At 47.1% G+C, this 22416-nt stretch overlaps 1 protein-coding gene across 1 annotated transcript in view; it reads left to right on the forward strand.

The window, feature by feature from the left end:
* LOC140724304 (calretinin-like) overlaps positions 1 to 22416 on the forward strand; it is a 170340-nt gene that overhangs the window by 15398 nt on the left and 132526 nt on the right. Inside the window, exons 4-5 of the mRNA XM_073038757.1 lie at positions 8630 to 8707; positions 9082 to 9137. Of these exons, the coding sequence (XP_072894858.1) occupies positions 8630 to 8707; positions 9082 to 9137 (134 nt within the window). The remainder of the gene's footprint in view (positions 1 to 8629; positions 8708 to 9081; positions 9138 to 22416) is intronic.

The raw sequence follows: 22416 nt of genomic DNA on the forward strand, positions 1-22416 counted from the left end.
TGTGAGTGTGTGTGTATCTATCTGTGTGTGTGTGCGTGTGTGTATCTATCTGTGAGTGTGTGTGTGTATTTATCTGTGTGTGTGTGTATCTGTGAGTGTGTGTGTGTGCGTGTGTGTGTATCTATCTGTGAGTGTGTGTGTGTGCGTGTGTGTGTATCTATCTGTGAGTGTGTGTGTGTACGTGTGTGTGTGTATCTATCTGTGTGTGTGTGTGCGTGTGTGTGTGTATCTGTGAGTGTGTGTGTGTGCGTGTGTGTATCTATCTGTGAGTGTGTGTGTGTATCTATCTGAGTGTGCGTGTGTGTGTATCTATCTGTGAGTGTGTGTGTGTGTATCTATCTGTGAGTGAGTGTGTGTGTGTGTGTGCATGTGTGTGTGTGTGTGCATGTGTGTGTGTGCGTGTGTGTATCTATCTGTGAGTGTGTGTATGTATCTATCTGAGTGTGTGTGTGTGCGTGTGTGTGTATCTGTGAGTGTGTGTGTGTATCTATCTGAGTGTGTGTGTGTGCGTGTGTGTGTATCTATCTGTGAGTGTGTGTGTGTATCTATCTGAGTGTGTGTGTGTGCGTGTGTGTGTATCTATCTGTGAGGGTGTGTGTGTGTATCTATCTGTGAGTGTGTGTGTGCATGTGTGTGTGTGCGTGTGTGTATCTATCTGTGAGTGTGTGTGTGTATCTATCTGAGTGTGTGTGTGCGTGTGTGTGTATCTATCTGTGTGTGTGTGCGTGTGTGTGTGTGTATCTATCTGTGTGTGTGTGTGTGTGCGTGTGTGTATCTATCTGTGAGTGTGTGTGTGTGTACGTGTGTGTGTGTATCTATCTGTGAGTGTGTGTGTGTATTTATCTGTGTGTGTGTGTGTGTATCTGTGAGTGTGTGTGTGTGCGTGTGTGTGTGTATCTGTGAGTGTGTGTGTGTGTACGTGTGTGTGTATCTATCTGTGAGTGTGTGTGTGTGTGCGTGTGTGTATCTATCTGTGTGTGTGCGTGTGTGTGTGTGTATCTGTGAGTGTGTGTGTGTGTGTGCGTGTGTGTATCTATCTGTGAGTGTGTGTGTATCTATCTGTGAGTGTGTGTGTGTATCTGTGAGTGTGTGTGTATCTATCTGAGTGTGTGTGTGTGTGTGTATCTATCTGTGTGTGTGTGTGCGTGTGTGTATCTATCTGTGAGTGTGTGTGTGTATCTATCTGTGAGTGTGTGTGTATATATATTTATCTGTGTGTGTGTGTGTGTCTGTGAGTGTGTGTGTGTGCGTGTGTGTGTATCTATCTGTGAGTGTGTGTGTGTATGTGTGTGTGTATCTATCTGTGAGTGTGTGTGTATCTATCTGAGTGTGTGTGTGTGCGTGTGTGTGTGTATCTGTGAGTGTGTGTGTGTGTGTGCGTGTGTGTATCTGTGAGTGTGTGTGTATCTATCTGAGTGTGTGTGTGTGTATCTATCTGTGAGTGTGTGTGTGTGTGTGTGTGCGTGTGTGTATCTATCTGTAAGTGTGTGTGTGTGTGTATCTGAGTGTGTGTGTGTGTACGTGTGTGTGTATCTATCTGTGTGTGTGTGCGTGTGTGTGTATCTGTGAGTGTGTGTGTGTGCGTGTGTGTATCTATCTGTGAGTGTGTGTGTGTATCTATCTGAGTGTGCATGTGTGTGTATCTATCTGTGAGTGTGTGTGTGTGTGTATCTATCTGTGAGTGTGTGTGTGTGTGTGCATGTGTGTGTGTGCGTGTGTGTATCTATCTGTGAGTGTGTGTGTGTGTATCTATCTGAGTGTGTGTGTGTGTATCTATCTGTGAGTGTGTGTGTGTGTGTGTGTGCGTGTGTGTATCTATCTGTAAGTGTGTGTGTGTATCTGAGTGTGTGTGTGTGTACGTGTGTGTGTATCTATCTGTGTGTGTGTGCGTGTGTGTGTATCTGTGAGTGTGTGTGTGTGCGTGTGTGTATCTATCTGTGAGTGTGTGTGTGTATCTATCTGAGTGTGCATGTGTGTGTATCTATCTGTGAGTGTGTGTGTGTGTGTATCTATCTGTGAGTGTGTGTGTGTGTGTGTGCATGTGTGTGTGTGCGTGTGTGTATCTATCTGTGAGTGTGTGTGTGTGTATCTATCTGAGTGTGTGTGTGTGCGTGTGTGTGTATCTGTGAGTGTGTGTGTATCTATCTGAGTGTGTGTGTGCGTGTGTGTGTATCTATCTGTGAGTGTGTGTGTGTGTGTATCTATCTGTGAGTGTGTGTGTGTGTATCTATCTGAGTGTGTGTGTGTGCGTGTGTGTGTATCTATCTGTGAGTGTGTGTGTGTATCTATCTGAGTGTGTGTGTGTGCGTGTGTGTGTATCTATCTGTGTGTGTGTGTGTATCTATCTGTGAGTGTGTGTGTGTGTGTGCATGTGTGTGTGTGTGTGTGTATCTATCTGTGAGTGTGTGTGTGTATCTATCTGAGTGTGTGTGTGTGCGTGTGTGTGTATCTATCTGTGAGTGTGTGTGTGTATCTATCTGAGTGTGTGTGTGCGTGTGTGTGTGTATCTATCTCTGTGTGTGTGCGTGTGTGTGTATCTATCTGTGTGTGTGTGCGTGTGTGTATCTATCTGTGAGTGTGTGTGTGTGTACGTGTGTGTGTGTATCTATCTGTGAGTGTGTGTGTGTATTTATCTGTGTGTGTGTGTGTATCTGTGAGTGTGTGTGTGTGCGTGTGTGTGTGTATCTGTGAGTGTGTGTGTGTGTACGTGTGTGTGTATCTATCTGTGAGTGTGTGTGTGTGTGTGCGTGTGTGTATCTATCTGTGTGTGTGCGTGTGTGTGTGTATCTGTGAGTGTGTGTGTGTGTGTGCGTGTGTGTATCTATCTGTGAGTGTGTGTGTGTATCTATCTGTGAGTGTGTGTGTGTATCTGTGAGTGTGTGTGTATCTATCTGAGTGTGTGTGTGTGTGTATCTATCTGTGTGTGTGTGCGTGTGTGTATCTATCTGTGAGTGTGTGTGTGTATCTATCTGTGAGTGTGTGTGTGTGTATGTATTTATCTGTGTGTGTGTGTCTGTGAGTGTGTGTGTGTGCGTGTGTGTGTATCTATCTGTGAGTGAGTGTGTGTGTGTGTATGTGTGTGTATCTATCTGTGAGTGTGTGTGTATCTATCTGAGTGTGTGTGTGTGCGTGTGTGTGTGTATCTGTGAGTGTGTGTGTGTGTGTGCGTGTGTGTATCTGTGAGTGTGTGTGTATCTATCTGAGTGTGTGTGTGTGTGTGTATCTATCTGTGAGTGTGTGTGTGTGTGTGTGTGCGTGTGTGTATCTATCTGTGAGTGTGTGTGTGTGTGTGTATCTGAGTGTGTGTGTGTGTGCGTGTGTGTGTATCTATCTGTGAGTGTGTGTGTGTATCTGTGAGTGTGTGTGTATCTGAGTGTGTGTGTATCTATCTGTGAGTGTGTGTATCTATCTGTGAGTGTGTGTGTGTGTGTGTATCTGAGTGTGTGTGTGTGTGCGTGTGTGTGTATCTATCTGTGAGTGTGTGTGTGTATCTGTGAGTGTGTGTGTATCTGAGTGTGTGTGTATCTATCTGTGAGTGTGTGTATCTATCTGTGAGTGTGTGTGTGTGTATCTGTGAGTGTGTGTGTGTATCTATCTGAGTGTGTGTGTATCTATCTGTGAGTGTGTGTGTGTGTATGTGTGTGTGTGTGCGTGTGTGTATCTATCTGTGAGCGTGTGTGTGTGTATCTGTGAGTGTGTGTGTGTATCTATCTGAGTGTGTGTGTATCTATCTGTGAGTGTGTGTGTGTGTATGTGTGTGTGTGTGCGTGTGTGTGTATCTATCTGTGAGTGTGTGTGTGTGTATCTGTGAGTGTGTGTGTGTATCTATCTGAGTGTGTGTGTATCTATCTGTGAGTGTGTGTGTGTGTGTGTGTGTGTGTGTATCTATCTGAGTGTGTGTGTGTGCGTGTGTGTGTATCTATCTGTGAGTGTGTGTGTGTGTGTGAGTGTTGCGTCAGATTTCCAGCACCTGCAGAATCTCTTACGTCAATGAAAAACTTACTTGCTGCAGCAACGCAAACACATGGTATCACAAGGAAAATGCAAAATTTTCACAGTTGTTATATGATTGCTGTTATATTGAGTGTTGTTATATTGAAGTGGAGATTAGGGTTTTGCTGATTGGTTCAAGACCGAATGGTTGAAGGGATGTAGTTGTTCTTGAACCTGATTGAACTCCATCTGCCATTTTTCAGCGCATTTTTCCAGCAGAGGGATTTGGACCAGCTGGAAAAATGGGCTGACAAATGGCAGATGGAGTTTAATACAGACAAGTGTGAGGAATTGCACTTTCACAAGATCACAAGACAAAGGAGCAGAAGTAGGCCATTCGGCCCATCGAGTCTGCTCCGCCACTCCACCATGAGCTAAACTATTCTCCCATCTAGTTCCAATTTCCGGCTTTTTCCCCATATCCCTTGATGCCCTGACTAATTAGATACCTATCAATCTCCTCCTTAAACACCCTCAATGATTGGGCCTCCATGGCTGTATGTGGCAACGAATTCCATAAATCCAAGACCCTCTGGCTAGAAAAAATTCTACTCAACTCTGTTTTAAATGGGTGCCCTCTAATTCTAAGACTGTGGCCTCTTGTCCTGGACTCACCCACCAAGGGAAACAGCCTTTCCACATCTACTCTGTCCAACCCTTTCAACATTGGAAATGTTTCTAGGAGATCCCCTCTCATTCTTCTATACTCTAATGAATACAATCCAAGAGCCGTCAAACACTCCTCATATGTTAGCCCCTGCATTCCAGGAATCATCCTCGTAAATCTTCTCTGAACTCTCTCCAACATCAGTACATCCTTTCTAAGATAGGGGGCCCAAAACTGCATACAGTATTCCAAATGGGGTCTCACCAGTGCCCCATAGAGCCTCATCAACACCTCCTTCACTATTCCTCTTGAAAAGAATGCCAACATAGCATTCGCTTTCCTTACTGCTGATCCAACCTGGTGGTTAACCTTTAGAGTATCCTGCACGAGGACCCCCAAGTCCCTTTGCACTTCTGGTTTTTGAATTTTCTCCCCATCTAAATAATAATCTGCCTGATTATTTCTTCTTCCAAAATGTACAACCGTACATTTCTCAACATTATATTTCATCTGTCATTTCTTTGCCCACTCTCCTAAACTGACTAAGTCACTCTGCAAACTTTCCGTTTCTTCAACACTTCCTGCTCCTCTATCTGTCTTGGTGTCATCTGCAACCTTAGCCACAAAACCATTTAATCCATAATCTAAATCATCGATCTACAATGTAAAAAGAAGAGGCCCCAACATCGACCCCTGCGGAACACCACTAGTAACCGGCAACCAACCAGAATAGGATCCCTGTATTCCCACTCTTTGCTTTCTGCCTATCAGCCAATGCACACCCATTCCAATATCCTTCCTGTAATTCCATGGGCCCTCATCTTATTAAGCAGCCTTTTATGCGGCACCTTATCAAAGGCCTTTTGAAAATCCAAATACACAACATCCATAGCCTCTCCCTGTCAATCTTATTTGAAATTACCTCAAAAAATTCCAATAGGTCGGTGAGGCAGGATCTTCCCTTCATGAAACCATGTTGGCTTGGGCCTATTTTGTCATGCACCTCGAGGTATTTCATAACCTCGTCCTTGAGGATCGACTCCAATAACTTTCCAACTACCGATGTCAGACTAATAGTTCTGTAATTTTCTTTTTGCTGCCTCCCTCCTTTCTTAAACAGTGGAACTACATTTGTGACCTTCCAGTCCTCTGGAATGATGCCAGAGTCTACTGATTCCTGGAAGATTATTTCCAATGCCTCCACAATCTCCAAAGCCACCTCCTTCAGAACCCATGGGTGCAGAGACTTATCTATCCTTAGTCCATTTAGCTTCTCAAGCACTTTCTCTCTAGTAATCTTGACTGTACCTAATTCTATTCCCTGAGACCTCTGGCTATCAGGTATGTTGCTAATGTCTTCCACTGTGAAGACTGATGCAAAATACTCGTTTAGTTCCTTTGCCATCTCTTTGTTACCCATTGTAATTACTCCAGCATCATTTTCAATCGGTCCTATATCTACCCATGTCACTCTTTTACTCTTCGTATATTTAATAAAACTCTTACTGTCCTTTTTTATGTTAATTGCCAACTTCCTTTCATAATTCATCTTTTCTTTCCTAATGACTTTCTTAGTTTCCTTCTGTAAGTTTTTAAAAGTCGTCCAGTCCTCAGTTTTCCCACTAATTTTTGCTTTCTTGTACACCATCTCTTTTGCTTTTATTTTAGCCTTAACCTCTCTCGTTAGCCACATTTGTGCCATTTTTCCATTCATGATTTTCTTTTTTCTTGGAAAATATTTTTCCTGCACTTTCCTTATTTCTTGTAGGAATTTCATCAAATTTTGCTCTACTGTCCCTCCATCTAGCTTACTTTTCCAATCAACTTGGGCCAGTTCCTCTCTCATACCACTGTAATTTCCTTTGTTCTACTGAAATATTGATACGCTTGACACCAGCTTCTCCTTTTCAAATTTGAAACTGAACTCGATCATATTATGATCACTACTTCCAAGGGGTTCCATTACCTCTAGCTCCCTAATCGCCTCAGGTTCATTACACAGCACCCAATCCAAAACAGCCGATCCCCTGGTGGGCTTATGGACAAGCTGCTCCAGAAAGCCATCCCGTAGGCATTCTACAAACTCCCTCTCCTGAGATCCAGTATCTTCATGACTTTCCCAATCCACTTCCATATTAAAATCCCCCATAATTATCTTGACATTTTCCTTCTGACACGCTTTTTCTATTTCCAGCTGTAACTTGTAGTCCACATCCCAGCTGCTGTTTGGAGGCCCGTATATAACTGCTATTAGTGTCTTTTTACCCTTGCCATTTCTTAACTTGACCCATAGGGATTATACTTCTTCTGATCCTATGTCCCTTCTTTCTAGTGATTTGATATCATTGCTTACCATCAGGGCCACGCCACCCCCTCTACCTACCTTCCTATCTTTCCTATACACTGTGTATCCTTGGACATTCAGCTCCCAATCACATCCATCATTTAGCCATGACTTTGGAAGGGCAAACCAAGGTAGAATATACAAGGTAAATGGTAGGGCACTGAGGAGTGCAGTAGAACAGAGGGATCTGGGAATACAGATACAAAATTCCCTAAAAGTGGTGTCACAGGTAGATAGGGTAGTAAAGAGAGCTTTTGGTACATTGGCCTTTATAAATCAAAATATTGAGTATAAGAGTTGGAATGTTATGGTGAGGTTGTATAAGACATTGGTGAGGCCGAATTTGGAGTATTGTGTGCAGTTTTGGTCACCTAATTACAGGAAGGATATTAATAAGGCTGAAAGAGTGCAGAGAAGGTTTACAAGGATGTTGCCGGGACTTGAGAAACTGAGTTACAGAGAAAGGTTGAATAGGTTAGGACTTTATTCCCTGGAGCGTAGAAGAATGAGGGGAGATTGGATAGAGGTGTATAAAATTATGATGGGTATAGATAGAGTGAATGCAAGCAGGCTTTTTCCACTGAGGCTAGGGGAGAAAAAAACCAGAGGACATGGGTTAAGGGTGAAGGGGGAAAAGTTTAAAGGGAACATTGGGGGAGGGGCTTCTTCACACAGAGAGTGGTGGGAGTGTGGAATGAGCTGCCAGATGAAGTTGTAAATGCGGGCTCACTTTTAACATTTAAGAAAAACTTGAACAGGTACATTGTACAAGGCATTGGTAAGGCCGAATTTGGAGTATTGTGTACAGTTCTGGTCACCGAATTATAGGAAAGATATCAACGAAGTAGAGAGAGTACAGAGAAGATTTACCAAAATGATATCTGGGTTTCAGCACCTAAGTTACAGGGAAAGGCTGAACAAGTTAGGTCTTTATTCTTTGGAGCGTAGAAAGTTGAGGGGGGACTTGATAGAGGTATTTAAAATAATGAGGGGGATAGATCAAGTTGACATGGATATGCTTTTTCCATTGAGAGTAGGGGAGATTCAAACAAGAGGACATGAATTGAGAGTTAGGGGGCAAAAGTTTAAGGGTAACACGAGGGGGAATTTCTTTACTCAGACAGTGGTAACTGTGATAGATAGATAGATAGATAGATACTTTATTCATCCCCATGGGGAAATTCAACTTTTTTTCCAATGTGGTAGAGGCAGGTTTGGTATTGCCGTTTAAAGTAAAATTGGATAGGTATATGGACAGGAAAGGAATGGAGGGTTATGGGCTGAGTGCAGGTAGGTGGGACTAGGTGAGAGTAAGCGTTCGGCATGGACTAGAAGGGCCGAGTTGGCCTGTCTCCGTGCTGTAATTGTTATATGGTTATACGTGGATGAGAGTTGTATGGAGGGATATGGTCTAGGTGCAGGTCAGTGGGACTAGGCAGAAAAATGGTTCGGCACAGCTAAGAAGGGCCAAAAGGCCTGTTTCTGTGCTGTAATGCTCTGTGGCTCTATGGTGGTGTGAGACTTCAGACTTCCATACCTCCTGAAGATGTTGAGAAATGTTAAAGAGGGCTGGGCTACCGGCCAGCCATGGTCTAGTTGGATGGTGCTGTAGAGCTGGGGGTAACCATTGACCTGCTCCTTTGCTATAATGTCAGCCAGCTAACTGAGGCCTTCTCTCTCCACAGAGCTTCCTGAGGGACCTGTTGAAGAAAGCCAACAGACACTATGATGACAAGAAACTGCAGGAGTACACACAGACGATAGTGAGTGGTGGCTGGGCGCAGGTTAATTCTGCCGACACTCCCACCTCTCCCCTGTCCCAGCTGGAGTTGTGGCAGCCGGGCACACCCGCAAACTCCCGTAGGCATAGTTCTTCATGAAGTACCCTGTTTCCTGATTCTCCCTCCCCTGCCCAACGTACCACACAGCCTACCACTCCCCTCCCCCGGTGACCACTCTCAAATCCCAATCCGCAGGGAACCACCTTGGCCAGTCGCAGTCCAGCCCGGCTATCGGCTGTGAGCTCCCCCAAGCCCGGCACTCTCTCCCTGCCGGAGGGTCACCACTCAGCCTCCAGGAACTGGTGTCAGCAGCACTGGAATCAGTCACCAGGCCTTTTGTTCTTCTTCCTTTGCAGCTGAAAATGTTTGACGCAAATGGCGATGGGAAGCTGGGGCTCTCAGAGATGGCACGGTGAGATGGCTCCTCAAGATCTGGCAGGCTGTCAGTGGAATGGGGGTGAGAATGGGAGGGTGTGTCTAGACCTGATGAGAAGTCTTCAAGGTCGGGTAAGATTCATCGTATCCTGTTGGTTAGTTTTCTGGGTTCACCTGACACCAAGAGTTTTTAAAGAACAGTCCAAGTTTATTGTCCTGTGCACAGCTACGGGTGTGTGCAGAGATGCAATGAAAACTGGCCTGCAGCAGCATCACAGGCACATGGAAACAGAGACAGCATGCTCACGAGAAAAGATTCAACAGGAATTATACAAACTGATAACAAAAGAGAAAACATTTCAAACAAAGAAGTGCATTGTAGGGTAAGCCACAAAGTATTATAATACCATGTCTTTGCACTGTACTGCTGCTGCAAATTAACAAGTGTTTTACTTATGTTGAGCGAGAGGTCTCAACCTGTCAAAAAAATGAGGCTGTTGGAAAGTTTGGGAGATTCAGAAGGTACACCAGTCACTGGGGGCTGCTGGATTTGAGGATGTTGGAGAGTTTGGGAGATTCAGAAGGTACACGAGTCACTAGGATCTGCTGGATTTGAGGATGTTGGAGAGTTTGGGAGATTCAGAAGGTACAAGAATCACTGGGATCTGCTGGATTTGAGGATGTTGGAGAGTTTGGGAGATTCAGAAGGTACAAGAATCACTGGGATCTGCTGGATTTGAGAATGTTGAAGAGTTTGGGAGATTCAGAAGGTACACAAGTCACTGGGATCTGCTGGATTTGAGGATGTTGGAGAGTTTGGGAGATTCAGAAGGTACAAGAATCACTGGGATCTGCTGGATTTGAGGATGTTGGAGAGTTTGGGAGATTCAGAAGGTACACGAGTCACTGGGGGGCTGCTGGATTTGAGGATGTTGGAGAGTTTGGGAGATTCAGAAGGTACAAGAGTCACTGGGATCTGCTGGATTTGAGGATGTTGGAGAGTTTGGGAGATTCAGAAGGTACACGAGTCACTGGGGGGCTGCTGGATTTGAGGATGTTGGAGAGTTTGGGAGATTCAGAAGGTACAAGAGTCACTGGGATCTGCTGGATTTGAGGATGTTGGAGAGTTTGGGAGATTCAGAAGGTACAAGAGTCACTGGGATCTGCTGGATTTGAGGATGTTGGAGAGTTTGGGTGATTCAGAAGGTACACCAGTCACTGGGATCTGCTGGATTTGAGAATGTTGGAGAGTTTGGGAGATTCAGAAGGTACACAAGTCACTGGGGGCTGCTGGATTTGAGGATGTTGGAGAGTTTGGGAGATTCAGAAGGTACACGAGTCACTGGGATCTGCTGGATTTGAGGATGTTGGAGAGTTTGGGAGATTCGGAAGGTACACGAGTCACTGGGATCAGCTGGATTTGAGGATGTTGGAGTGTTTGGGAGATTCAGAAGGTACACGAGTCACTGGGATCAGCTGGATTTGAGAATGTTGGAGAGTTTGGGAGATTCAGAAGGTACACGAGTCACTGGGATCAGCTGGATTTGAGGATGTTGGAGAGTTTGGGTGATTCAGAAGGTACACGAGTCACTGGGGGATGCTGGATTTGAGGATGTTGGAGAGTTTGGGAGATTCAGAAGGTACACGAGTCACTGGGGGATGCTGGATTTGAGGATGTTGGAGAGTTTGGGAGATTCAGAAGGTACACGAGTCACTGGGATCTGCTGGATTTGAGGATGTTGGAGAGTTTGGGAGATTCGGAAGGTACACGAGTCACTGGGATCTACTGGATTTGAGGATGTTGGAGAGTTTGGGAGATTCAGAAGGTACACGAGTCACTGGGATCAGCTGGATTTGAGGATGTTGGAGAGTTTGGGAGATTCAGAAGGTACACGAGTCACTGGGATCAGCTGGATTTGAGGATGTTGGAGAGTTTGGGAGATTCAGAAGGTACACCAGTCACTGGGGGCTGCTGGATTTGAGGCTGTTGGAGAGTTTGGGAGATTCAGAAGGTACACCAGTCACTGGGATCAGCTGGATTTGAGGATGTTGGAGAGTTTGGGAGATTCGGAAGGTACACCAGTCACTGGGATCAGCTGGATTTGAGGATGTTGGAGAGTTTGGGAGATTCGGAAGGTACACGAGTCACTGGGATCAGCTGGGTTTGAGGATGTTGGAGAGTTTGGGAGATTCAGAAGGTACACGAGTCACTGGGGGCTGCTGGATTTGAGGATGTTGGAGAGTTTGGGAGATTCGGAAGGTACACGAGTCACTGGGATCTGCTGGATTTGAGAATGTTGGAGAGTTTGGGCGATTCAGAAGGTACAAGAGTCACTGGGGGATGCTGGATTTGAGGATGTTGGAGAGTTTGGGAGATTCAGAAGGTACACAAGTCACTGGGGGCTGCTGGATTTGTGGATGTTGGAGAGTTTGGGAGATTCAGAAGGTACAAGAATCACTGGGATCTGCTGGATTTGAGGATGTTGGAGAGTTTGGGAGATTCAGAAGGTACACGAGTCACTGGGATCAGCTGGATTTGAGGATGTTGGAGAGTTTGGGAGATTCAGAAGGTACACGAGTCACTGGGATCTGCTGGATTTGAGGATGTTGGAGAGTTTGGGAGGTTCAGAAGGTACACGAGTCACTGGGATCTGCTGGATTTGAGGATGTTGGAGAGTTTGGGAGATTCAGAAGGTACACGAGTCACTGGGATCAGCTGGATTTGAGGATGTTGGAGAGTTTGGGAGGTTCAGAAGGTACACGAGTCACTGGGATCTGCTGGATTTGAGGATGTTGGAGAGTTTGGGAGATTCAGAAGGTACACGAGTCACTGGGATCAGCTGGGTTTGAGGATCTTGGAGAGTTTGGGAGATTCGGAAGGTACACGAGTCACTGGGATCTGCTGGATTTGAGAATGTTGGAGAGTTTGGGAGATTCGGAAGGTACAAGAGTCACTGGGATCTGCTGGATTTGAGAATGTTGGAGAGTTTGGGCGATTTGGAAGGTACACAAGTCACCGGGGGTTGCTGGATTTGAGGATGTTGGAGAGTTTGGGAGGTTCAGAAGGTACACGAGTCACTGGGATCAGCTGGATTTGAGGATGTTGGAGAGTTTGGGAGATTCGGAAGGTACACAAGTCACTGGGGGCTGCTGGATTTGAGGATGTTGGAGAGTTCGGGAGATTCAGAAGGTACACGAGTCACTGGGATCTGCTGGATTTGAGGATGTTGGAGAGTTTGGGAGGTTCAGAAGGTACACGAGTCACTGGGATCTGCTGGATTTGAGGATGTTGGAGAGTTTGGGAGGTTCAGAAGGTACACGAGTTACTGAGATCTGCTGGATTTGAGGATGTTGGAGAGTTTGGGAGATTCGAAAGGTACACGAGTCACTGGGGGCTGCTGGATTTGAGAATGTTGGAGAGTGTGGGAGATTCAGAAGGTACACAAGTCACTGGGGGATGCTGGATTTGAGGATGTTGGAGAGTTTGGGAGATTCAGAAGGTACACGAGTCACTGGGGGCTGCTGGATTTGAGAATGTTGGAGAGTTTGGGAGATTCAGAAGGTACACAAGTCACTGGGATCAGCTGGATTTGAGGATGTTGGAGAGTTTGGGAGATTCGGAAGGTACACGAGTCACTGGGGGCTGCTGGATTTGAGAATGTTGGAGAGTTTGGGAGATTCGGAAGGTACACGAGTCACTGGGATCAGCTGGATTTGTGGATGTTGGAGAGTTTGGGAGATTCAGAAGGTACACGAGTCACTGGGATCTGCTGGATTTGAGGATGTTGGAGAGTTTGGGAGATTCGGAAGGTACACGAGTCACTGGGATCAGCTGGATTTGAGGATGTTGGAGAGTTTGGGAGATTTGGAAGGTACACAAGTCACTGGGGGCTGCTGGATTTGAGGATGTTGGAGAGTTTGGGAGATTCAGAAGTTACACGAGTCACTGGGATCTGCTGGATTTGAGGATGTTGGAGAGTTTGGGAGATTCAGAAGGTACACGAGTCACTGGGATCAGCTGGGTTTGAGGATGTTGGAGAGTTTGGGAGATTCGGAAGGTACACGAGTCTCTGGGGGCTGCTGGATTTGAGGATGTTGGAGAGTTTGGGAGATTCAGAAGGTACACGAGTCACTGGGGACTGCTGGATTTGAGGATGTTGGAGAGTTTGGGAGATTCAGAAGGTACAAGAGTCACTGGGATCTGCTGGATTTGAGGATGTTGGAGAGTTTGGGAGATTCAGAAGGTACAAGAGTCACTGGGATCTGCTGGATTTGAGGATGTTGGAGAGTTTGGGAGATTCGGAAGGTACACCAGTCACTGGGGGCTGCTGGATTTGAGAATGTTGGAGAGTTTGGGAGATTCAGAAGGTACACGAGTCACTGGGATCTGCTGGATTTGAGGATGTTGGAGAGTTTGGGAGATTCAGAAGGTACACGAGTCACTGGGATCAGCTGGATTTGAGGATGTTGGAGAGTTTGGGAGATTCAGAAGGTACACGAGTCACTGGGATCAGCTGGGTTTGAGGATGTTGGAGAGTTTGGGAGATTCGGAAGGTACACGAGTCACTGGGATCAGCTGGATTTGAGGATGTTGGAGTGTTTGGGAGATTCAGAAGGTACACGAGTCACTGGGATCAGCTGGATTTGAGAATGTTGGAGAGTTTGGGAGATTCAGAAGGTACACGAGTCACTGGGATCAGCTGGATTTGAGGATGTTGGAGAGTTTGGGTGATTCAGAAGGTACACGAGTCACTGGGGGATGCTGGATTTGAGGATGTTGGAGAGTTTGGGAGATTCAGAAGGTACACGAGTCACTGGGGGATGCTGGATTTGAGGATGTTGGAGAGTTTGGGAGATTCAGAAGGTACACGAGTCACTGGGATCTGCTGGATTTGAGGATGTTGGAGAGTTTGGGAGATTCGGAAGGTACACGAGTCACTGGGATCTACTGGATTTGAGGATGTTGGAGAGTTTGGGAGATTCAGAAGGTACACGAGTCACTGGGATCAGCTGGATTTGAGGATGTTGGAGAGTTTGGGTGATTCAGAAGGTACAAGAGTCACTGGGATCTGCTGGATTTGAGGATGTTGGAGAGTTTGGGAGATTCAGAAGGTACACGAGTCACTGGGGGCTGCTGGATTTGAGGCTGTTGGAGAGTTTGGGAGATTCAGAAGGTACACGAGTCACTGGGATCAGCTGGATTTGAGGATGTTGGAGAGTTTGGGAGATTCAGAAGGTACACCAGTCACTGGGGGCTGCTGGATTTGAGGCTGTTGGAGAGTTTGGGAGATTCAGAAGGTACACCAGTCACTGGGATCTGCTGGATTTGAGAATGTTGGAGAGTTTGGGAGATTCAGAAGGTACACCAGTCACTGGGATCAGCTGGATTTGAGGATGTTGGAGAGTTTGGGAGATTCGGAAGGTACACCAGTCACTGGGATCAGCTGGATTTGAGGATGTTGGAGAGTTTGGGAGATTCGGAAGGTACACGAGTCACTGGGATCAGCTGGGTTTGAGGATGTTGGAGAGTTTGGGAGATTCAGAAGGTACACGAGTCACTGGGGGCTGCTGGATTTGAGGATGTTGGAGAGTTTGGGAGATTCGGAAGGTACACGAGTCACTGGGATCTGCTGGATTTGAGAATGTTGGAGAGTTTGGGCGATTCAGAAGGTACAAGAGTCACTGGGGGATGCTGGATTTGAGGATGTTGGAGAGTTTGGGAGATTCAGAAGGTACACAAGTCACTGGGGGCTGCTGGATTTGTGGATGTTGGAGAGTTTGGGAGATTCAGAAGGTACAAGAATCACTGGGATCTGCTGGATTTGAGGATGTTGGAGAGTTTGGGAGATTCAGAAGGTACACGAGTCACTGGGATCAGCTGGATTTGAGGATGTTGGAGAGTTTGGGAGATTCAGAAGGTACACGAGTCACTGGGATCTGCTGGATTTGAGGATGTTGGAGAGTTTGGGAGGTTCAGAAGGTACACGAGTCACTGGGATCTGCTGGATTTGAGGATGTTGGAGAGTTTGGGAGATTCAGAAGGTACACGAGTCACTGGGATCAGCTGGATTTGAGGATGTTGGAGAGTTTGGGAGGTTCAGAAGGTACACGAGTCACTGGGATCTGCTGGATTTGAGGATGTTGGAGAGTTTGGGAGATTCAGAAGGTACACGAGTCACTGGGATCAGCTGGGTTTGAGGATCTTGGAGAGTTTGGGAGATTCGGAAGGTACACGAGTCACTGGGATCTGCTGGATTTGAGAATGTTGGAGAGTTTGGGAGATTCGGAAGGTACAAGAGTCACTGGGATCTGCTGGATTTGAGAATGTTGGAGAGTTTGGGCGATTTGGAAGGTACACAAGTCACCGGGGGTTGCTGGATTTGAGGATGTTGGAGAGTTTGGGAGGTTCAGAAGGTACACGAGTCACTGGGATCAGCTGGATTTGAGGATGTTGGAGAGTTTGGGAGATTCGGAAGGTACACAAGTCACTGGGGGCTGCTGGATTTGAGGATGTTGGAGAGTTCGGGAGATTCAGAAGGTACACGAGTCACTGGGATCTGCTGGATTTGAGGATGTTGGAGAGTTTGGGAGGTTCAGAAGGTACACGAGTCAATGGGATCTGCTGGATTTGAGGATGTTGGAGAGTTTGGGAGGTTCAGAAGGTACACGAGTTACTGAGATCTGCTGGATTTGAGGATGTTGGAGAGTTTGGGAGATTCGAAAGGTACACGAGTCACTGGGGGCTGCTGGATTTGAGAATGTTGGAGAGTTTGGGAGATTCAGAAGGTACACCAGTCACTGGGATCTGCTGGATTTGAGAATGTTGGAGAGTTTGGGCGATTCAGAAGGTACAAGAGTCACTGGGGGATGCTGGATTTGAGGATGTTGGAGAGTTTGGGAGATTCAGAAGGTACACAAGTCACTGGGGGCTGCTGGATTTGTGGATGTTGGAGAGTTTGGGAGATTCAGAAGGTACAAGAATCACTGGGATCTGCTGGATTTGAGGATGTTGGAGAGTTTGGGAGATTCAGAAGGTACACGAGTCACTGGGATCAGCTGGATTTGAGGATGTTGGAGAGTTTGGGAGATTCAGAAGGTACACGAGTCACTGGGATCTGCTGGATTTGAGGATGTTGGAGAGTTTGGGAGGTTCAGAAGGTACACGAGTCACTGGGATCTGCTGGATTTGAGGATGTTGGAGAGTTTGGGAGATTCAGAAGGTACACGAGTCACTGGGATCAGCTGGATTTGAGGATGTTGGAGAGTTTGGGAGGTTCAGAAGGTACACGAGTCACTGGGATCTGCTGGATTTGAGGATGTTGGAGAGTTTGGGAGATTCAGAAGGTACACGAGTCACTGGGATCAGCTGGGTTTGAGGATCTTGGAGAGTTTGGGAGATTCGGAAGGTACACGAGTCACTGGGATCTGCTGGATTTGAGAATGTTGGAGAGTTTGGGAGATTCGGAAGGTACAAGAGTCACTGGGATCTGCTGGATTTGAGAATGTTGGAGAGTTTGGGCGATTTGGAAGGTACACAAGTCACCGGGGGTTGCTGGATTTGAGGATGTTGGAGAGTTTGGGAGGTTCAGAAGGTACACGAGTCACTGGGATCAGCTGGATTTGAGGATGTTGGAGAGTTTGGGAGATTCGGAAGGTACACAAGTCACTGGGGGCTGCTGGATTTGAGGATGTTGGAGAGTTCGGGAGATTCAGAAGGTACACGAGTCACTGGGATCTGCTGGATTTGAGGATGTTGGAGAGTTTGGGAGGTTCAGAAGGTACACGAGTCACTGGGATCTGCTGGATTTGAGGATGTTGGAGAGTTTGGGAGGTTCAGAAGGTACACGAGTTACTGAGATCTGCTGGATTTGAGGATGTTGGAGAGTTTGGGAGATTCGAAAGGTACACGAGTCACTGGGGGCTGCTGGATTTGAGAATGTTGGAGAGTTTGGGAGATTCAGAAGGTACACAAATCACTGGGGGATGCTGGATTTGAGGATGTTGGAGAGTTTGGGAGATTCAGAAGGTACACGAGTCACTGGGGGCTGCTGGATTTGAGAATGTTGGAGAGTTTGGGAGATTCAGAAGGTACACAAGTCACTGGGATCTGCTGGATTTGAGGATGTTGGAGAGTTTGGGAGATTCGGAAGGTACACGAGTCACTGGGGGCTGCTGGATTTGAGAATGTTGGAGAGTTTGGGAGATTCGGAAGGTACACGAGTCACTGGGATCAGCTGGATTTGTGGATGTTGGAGAGTTTGGGAGATTCAGAAGGTACACGAGTCACTGGGATCTGCTGGATTTGAGGATGTTGGAGAGTTTGGGAGATTCGGAAGGTACACGAGTCACTGGGATCAGCTGGATTTGAGGATGTTGGAGAGTTTGGGAGATTTGGAAGGTACACAAGTCACTGGGGGCTGCTGGATTTGAGGATGTTGGAGAGTTTGGGAGATTCAGAAGTTACACGAGTCACTGGGATCTGCTGGATTTGAGGATGTTGGAGAGTTTGGGAGATTCAGAAGGTACACGAGTCACTGGGATCAGCTGGGTTTGAGGATGTTGGAGAGTTTGGGAGATTCGGAAGGTACACGAGTCTCTGGGGGCTGCTGGATTTGAGGATGTTGGAGAGTTTGGGAGATTCAGAAGGTACACGAGTCACTGGGGACTGCTGGATTTGAGGATGTTGGAGAGTTTGGGAGATTCAGAAGGTACAAGAGTCACTGGGATCTGCTGGATTTGAGGATGTTGGAGAGTTTGGGAGATTCAGAAGGTACAAGAGTCACTGGGATCTGCTGGATTTGAGGATGTTGGAGAGTTTGGGAGATTCGGAAGGTACACCAGTCACTGGGGGCTGCTGGATTTGAGAATGTTGGAGAGTTTGGGAGATTCAGAAGGTACACGAGTCACTGGGATCTGCTGGATTTGAGGATGTTGGAGAGTTTGGGAGATTCAGAAGGTACACGAGTCACTGGGATCAGCTGGATTTGAGGATGTTGGAGAGTTTGGGAGATTCAGAAGGTACACGAGTCACTGGGATCAGCTGGGTTTGAGGATGTTGGAGAGTTTGGGAGATTCGGAAGGTACACGAGTCACTGGGATCAGCTGGATTTGAGGATGTTGGAGTGTTTGGGAGATTCAGAAGGTACACGAGTCACTGGGATCAGCTGGATTTGAGAATGTTGGAGAGTTTGGGAGATTCAGAAGGTACACGAGTCACTGGGATCAGCTGGATTTGAGGATGTTGGAGAGTTTGGGTGATTCAGAAGGTACACGAGTCACTGGGGGATGCTGGATTTGAGGATGTTGGAGAGTTTGGGAGATTCAGAAGGTACACGAGTCACTGGGGGATGCTGGATTTGAGGATGTTGGAGAGTTTGGGAGATTCAGAAGGTACACGAGTCACTGGGATCTGCTGGATTTGAGGATGTTGGAGAGTTTGGGAGATTCGGAAGGTACACGAGTCACTGGGATCTACTGGATTTGAGGATGTTGGAGAGTTTGGGAGATTCAGAAGGTACACGAGTCACTGGGGGCTGCTGGATTTGAGAATGTTGGAGAGTTTGGGAGATTCAGAAGGTACACAAGTCACTGGGATCAGCTGGATTTGAGGATGTTGGAGAGTTTGGGAGATTCGGAAGGTACACGAGTCACTGGGGGCTGCTGGATTTGAGAATGTTGGAGAGTTTGGGAGATTCGGAAGGTACACGAGTCACTGGGATCAGCTGGATTTGTGGATGTTGGAGAGTTTGGGAGATTCAGAAGGTACACGAGTCACTGGGATCTGCTGGATTTGAGGATGTTGGAGAGTTTGGGAGATTCGGAAGGTACACGAGTCACTGGGATCAGCTGGATTTGAGGATGTTGGAGAGTTTGGGAGATTTGGAAGGTACACAAGTCACTGGGGGCTGCTGGATTTGAGGATGTTGGAGAGTTTGGGAGATTCAGAAGTTACACGAGTCACTGGGATCTGCTGGATTTGAGGATGTTGGAGAGTTTGGGAGATTCAGAAGGTACACGAGTCACTGGGATCAGCTGGGTTTGAGGATGTTGGAGAGTTTGGGAGATTCGGAAGGTACACGAGTCTCTGGGGGCTGCTGGATTTGAGGATGTTGGAGAGTTTGGGAGATTCAGAAGGTACACGAGTCACTGGGGACTGCTGGATTTGAGGATGTTGGAGAGTTTGGGAGATTCAGAAGGTACAAGAGTCACTGGGATCTGCTGGATTTGAGGATGTTGGAGAGTTTGGGAGATTCAGAAGGTACAAGAGTCACTGGGATCTGCTGGATTTGAGGATGTTGGAGAGTTTGGGAGATTCGGAAGGTACACCAGTCACTGGGGGCTGCTGGATTTGAGAATGTTGGAGAGTTTGGGAGATTCAGAAGGTACACGAGTCACTGGGATCTGCTGGATTTGAGGATGTTGGAGAGTTTGGGAGATTCAGAAGGTACACGAGTCACTGGGATCAGCTGGATTTGAGGATGTTGGAGAGTTTGGGAGATTCAGAAGGTACACGAGTCACTGGGATCAGCTGGGTTTGAGGATGTTGGAGAGTTTGGGAGATTCGGAAGGTACACGAGTCACTGGGATCAGCTGGATTTGAGGATGTTGGAGTGTTTGGGAGATTCAGAAGGTACACGAGTCACTGGGATCAGCTGGATTTGAGAATGTTGGAGAGTTTGGGAGATTCAGAAGGTACACGAGTCACTGGGATCAGCTGGATTTGAGGATGTTGGAGAGTTTGGGTGATTCAGAAGGTACACGAGTCACTGGGGGATGCTGGATTTGAGGATGTTGGAGAGTTTGGGAGATTCAGAAGGTACACGAGTCACTGGGGGATGCTGGATTTGAGGATGTTGGAGAGTTTGGGAGATTCAGAAGGTACACGAGTCACTGGGATCTGCTGGATTTGAGGATGTTGGAGAGTTTGGGAGATTCGGAAGGTACACGAGTCACTGGGATCTACTGGATTTGAGGATGTTGGAGAGTTTGGGAGATTCAGAAGGTACACGAGTCACTGGGATCAGCTGGATTTGAGGATGTTGGAGAGTTTGGGTGATTCAGAAGGTACAAGAGTCACTGGGATCTGCTGGATTTGAGGATGTTGGAGAGTTTGGGAGATTCAGAAGGTACACGAGTCACTGGGGGCTGCTGGATTTGAGGCTGTTGGAGAGTTTGGGAGATTCAGAAGGTACACGAGTCACTGGGATCAGCTGGATTTGAGGATGTTGGAGAGTTTGGGAGATTCAGAAGGTACACCAGTCACTGGGGGCTGCTGGATTTGAGGCTGTTGGAGAGTTTGGGAGATTCAGAAGGTACACCAGTCACTGGGATCTGCTGGATTTGAGAATGTTGGAGAGTTTGGGAGATTCAGAAGGTACACCAGTCACTGGGATCAGCTGGATTTGAGGATGTTGGAGAGTTTGGGAGATTCGGAAGGTACACCAGTCACTGGGATCAGCTGGATTTGAGGATGTTGGAGAGTTTGGGAGATTCGGAAGGTACACGAGTCACTGGGATCAGCTGGGTTTGAGGATGTTGGAGAGTTTGGGAGATTCAGAAGGTACACGAGTCACTGGGGGCTGCTGGATTTGAGGATGTTGGAGAGTTTGGGAGATTCGGAAGGTACACGAGTCACTGGGATCTGCTGGATTTGAGAATGTTGGAGAGTTTGGGCGATTCAGAAGGTACAAGAGTCACTGGGGGATGCTGGATTTGAGGATGTTGGAGAGTTTGGGAGATTCAGAAGGTACACAAGTCACTGGGGGCTGCTGGATTTGTGGATGTTGGAGAGTTTGGGAGATTCAGAAGGTACAAGAATCACTGGGATCTGCTGGATTTGAGGATGTTGGAGAGTTTGGGAGATTCAGAAGGTACACGAGTCACTGGGATCAGCTGGATTTGAGGATGTTGGAGAGTTTGGGAGATTCAGAAGGTACACGAGTCACTGGGATCTGCTGGATTTGAGGATGTTGGAGAGTTTGGGAGGTTCAGAAGGTACACGAGTCACTGGGATCTGCTGGATTTGAGGATGTTGGAGAGTTTGGGAGATTCAGAAGGTACACGAGTCACTGGGATCAGCTGGATTTGAGGATGTTGGAGAGTTTGGGAGGTTCAGAAGGTACACGAGTCACTGGGATCTGCTGGATTTGAGGATGTTGGAGAGTTTGGGAGATTCAGAAGGTACACGAGTCACTGGGATCAGCTGGGTTTGAGGATCTTGGAGAGTTTGGGAGATTCGGAAGGTACACGAGTCACTGGGATCTGCTGGATTTGAGAATGTTGGAGAGTTTGGGAGATTCGGAAGGTACAAGAGTCACTGGGATCTGCTGGATTTGAGAATGTTGGAGAGTTTGGGCGATTTGGAAGGTACACAAGTCACCGGGGGTTGCTGGATTTGAGGATGTTGGAGAGTTTGGGAGGTTCAGAAGGTACACGAGTCACTGGGATCAGCTGGATTTGAGGATGTTGGAGAGTTTGGGAGATTCGGAAGGTACACAAGTCACTGGGGGCTGCTGGATTTGAGGATGTTGGAGAGTTCGGGAGATTCAGAAGGTACACGAGTCACTGGGATCTGCTGGATTTGAGGATGTTGGAGAGTTTGGGAGGTTCAGAAGGTACACGAGTCAATGGGATCTGCTGGATTTGAGGATGTTGGAGAGTTTGGGAGGTTCAGAAGGTACACGAGTTACTGAGATCTGCTGGATTTGAGGATGTTGGAGAGTTTGGGAGATTCGAAAGGTACACGAGTCACTGGGGGCTGCTGGATTTGAGAATGTTGGAGAGTTTGGGAGATTCAGAAGGTACACCAGTCACTGGGATCTGCTGGATTTGAGAATGTTGGAGAGTTTGGGCGATTCAGAAGGTACAAGAGTCACTGGGGGATGCTGGATTTGAGGATGTTGGAGAGTTTGGGAGATTCAGAAGGTACACAAGTCACTGGGGGCTGCTGGATTTGTGGATGTTGGAGAGTTTGGGAGATTCAGAAGGTACAAGAATCACTGGGATCTGCTGGATTTGAGGATGTTGGAGAGTTTGGGAGATTCAGAAGGTACACGAGTCACTGGGATCAGCTGGATTTGAGGATGTTGGAGAGTTTGGGAGATTCAGAAGGTACACGAGTCACTGGGATCTGCTGGATTTGAGGATGTTGGAGAGTTTGGGAGGTTCAGAAGGTACACGAGTCACTGGGATCTGCTGGATTTGAGGATGTTGGAGAGTTTGGGAGATTCAGAAGGTACACGAGTCACTGGGATCAGCTGGATTTGAGGATGTTGGAGAGTTTGGGAGGTTCAGAAGGTACACGAGTCACTGGGATC

This window comes from Hemitrygon akajei, unplaced genomic scaffold (assembly GCF_048418815.1).
Source record: "Hemitrygon akajei unplaced genomic scaffold, sHemAka1.3 Scf000186, whole genome shotgun sequence".
NCBI lineage: Eukaryota > Metazoa > Chordata > Chondrichthyes > Myliobatiformes > Dasyatidae > Hemitrygon > Hemitrygon akajei.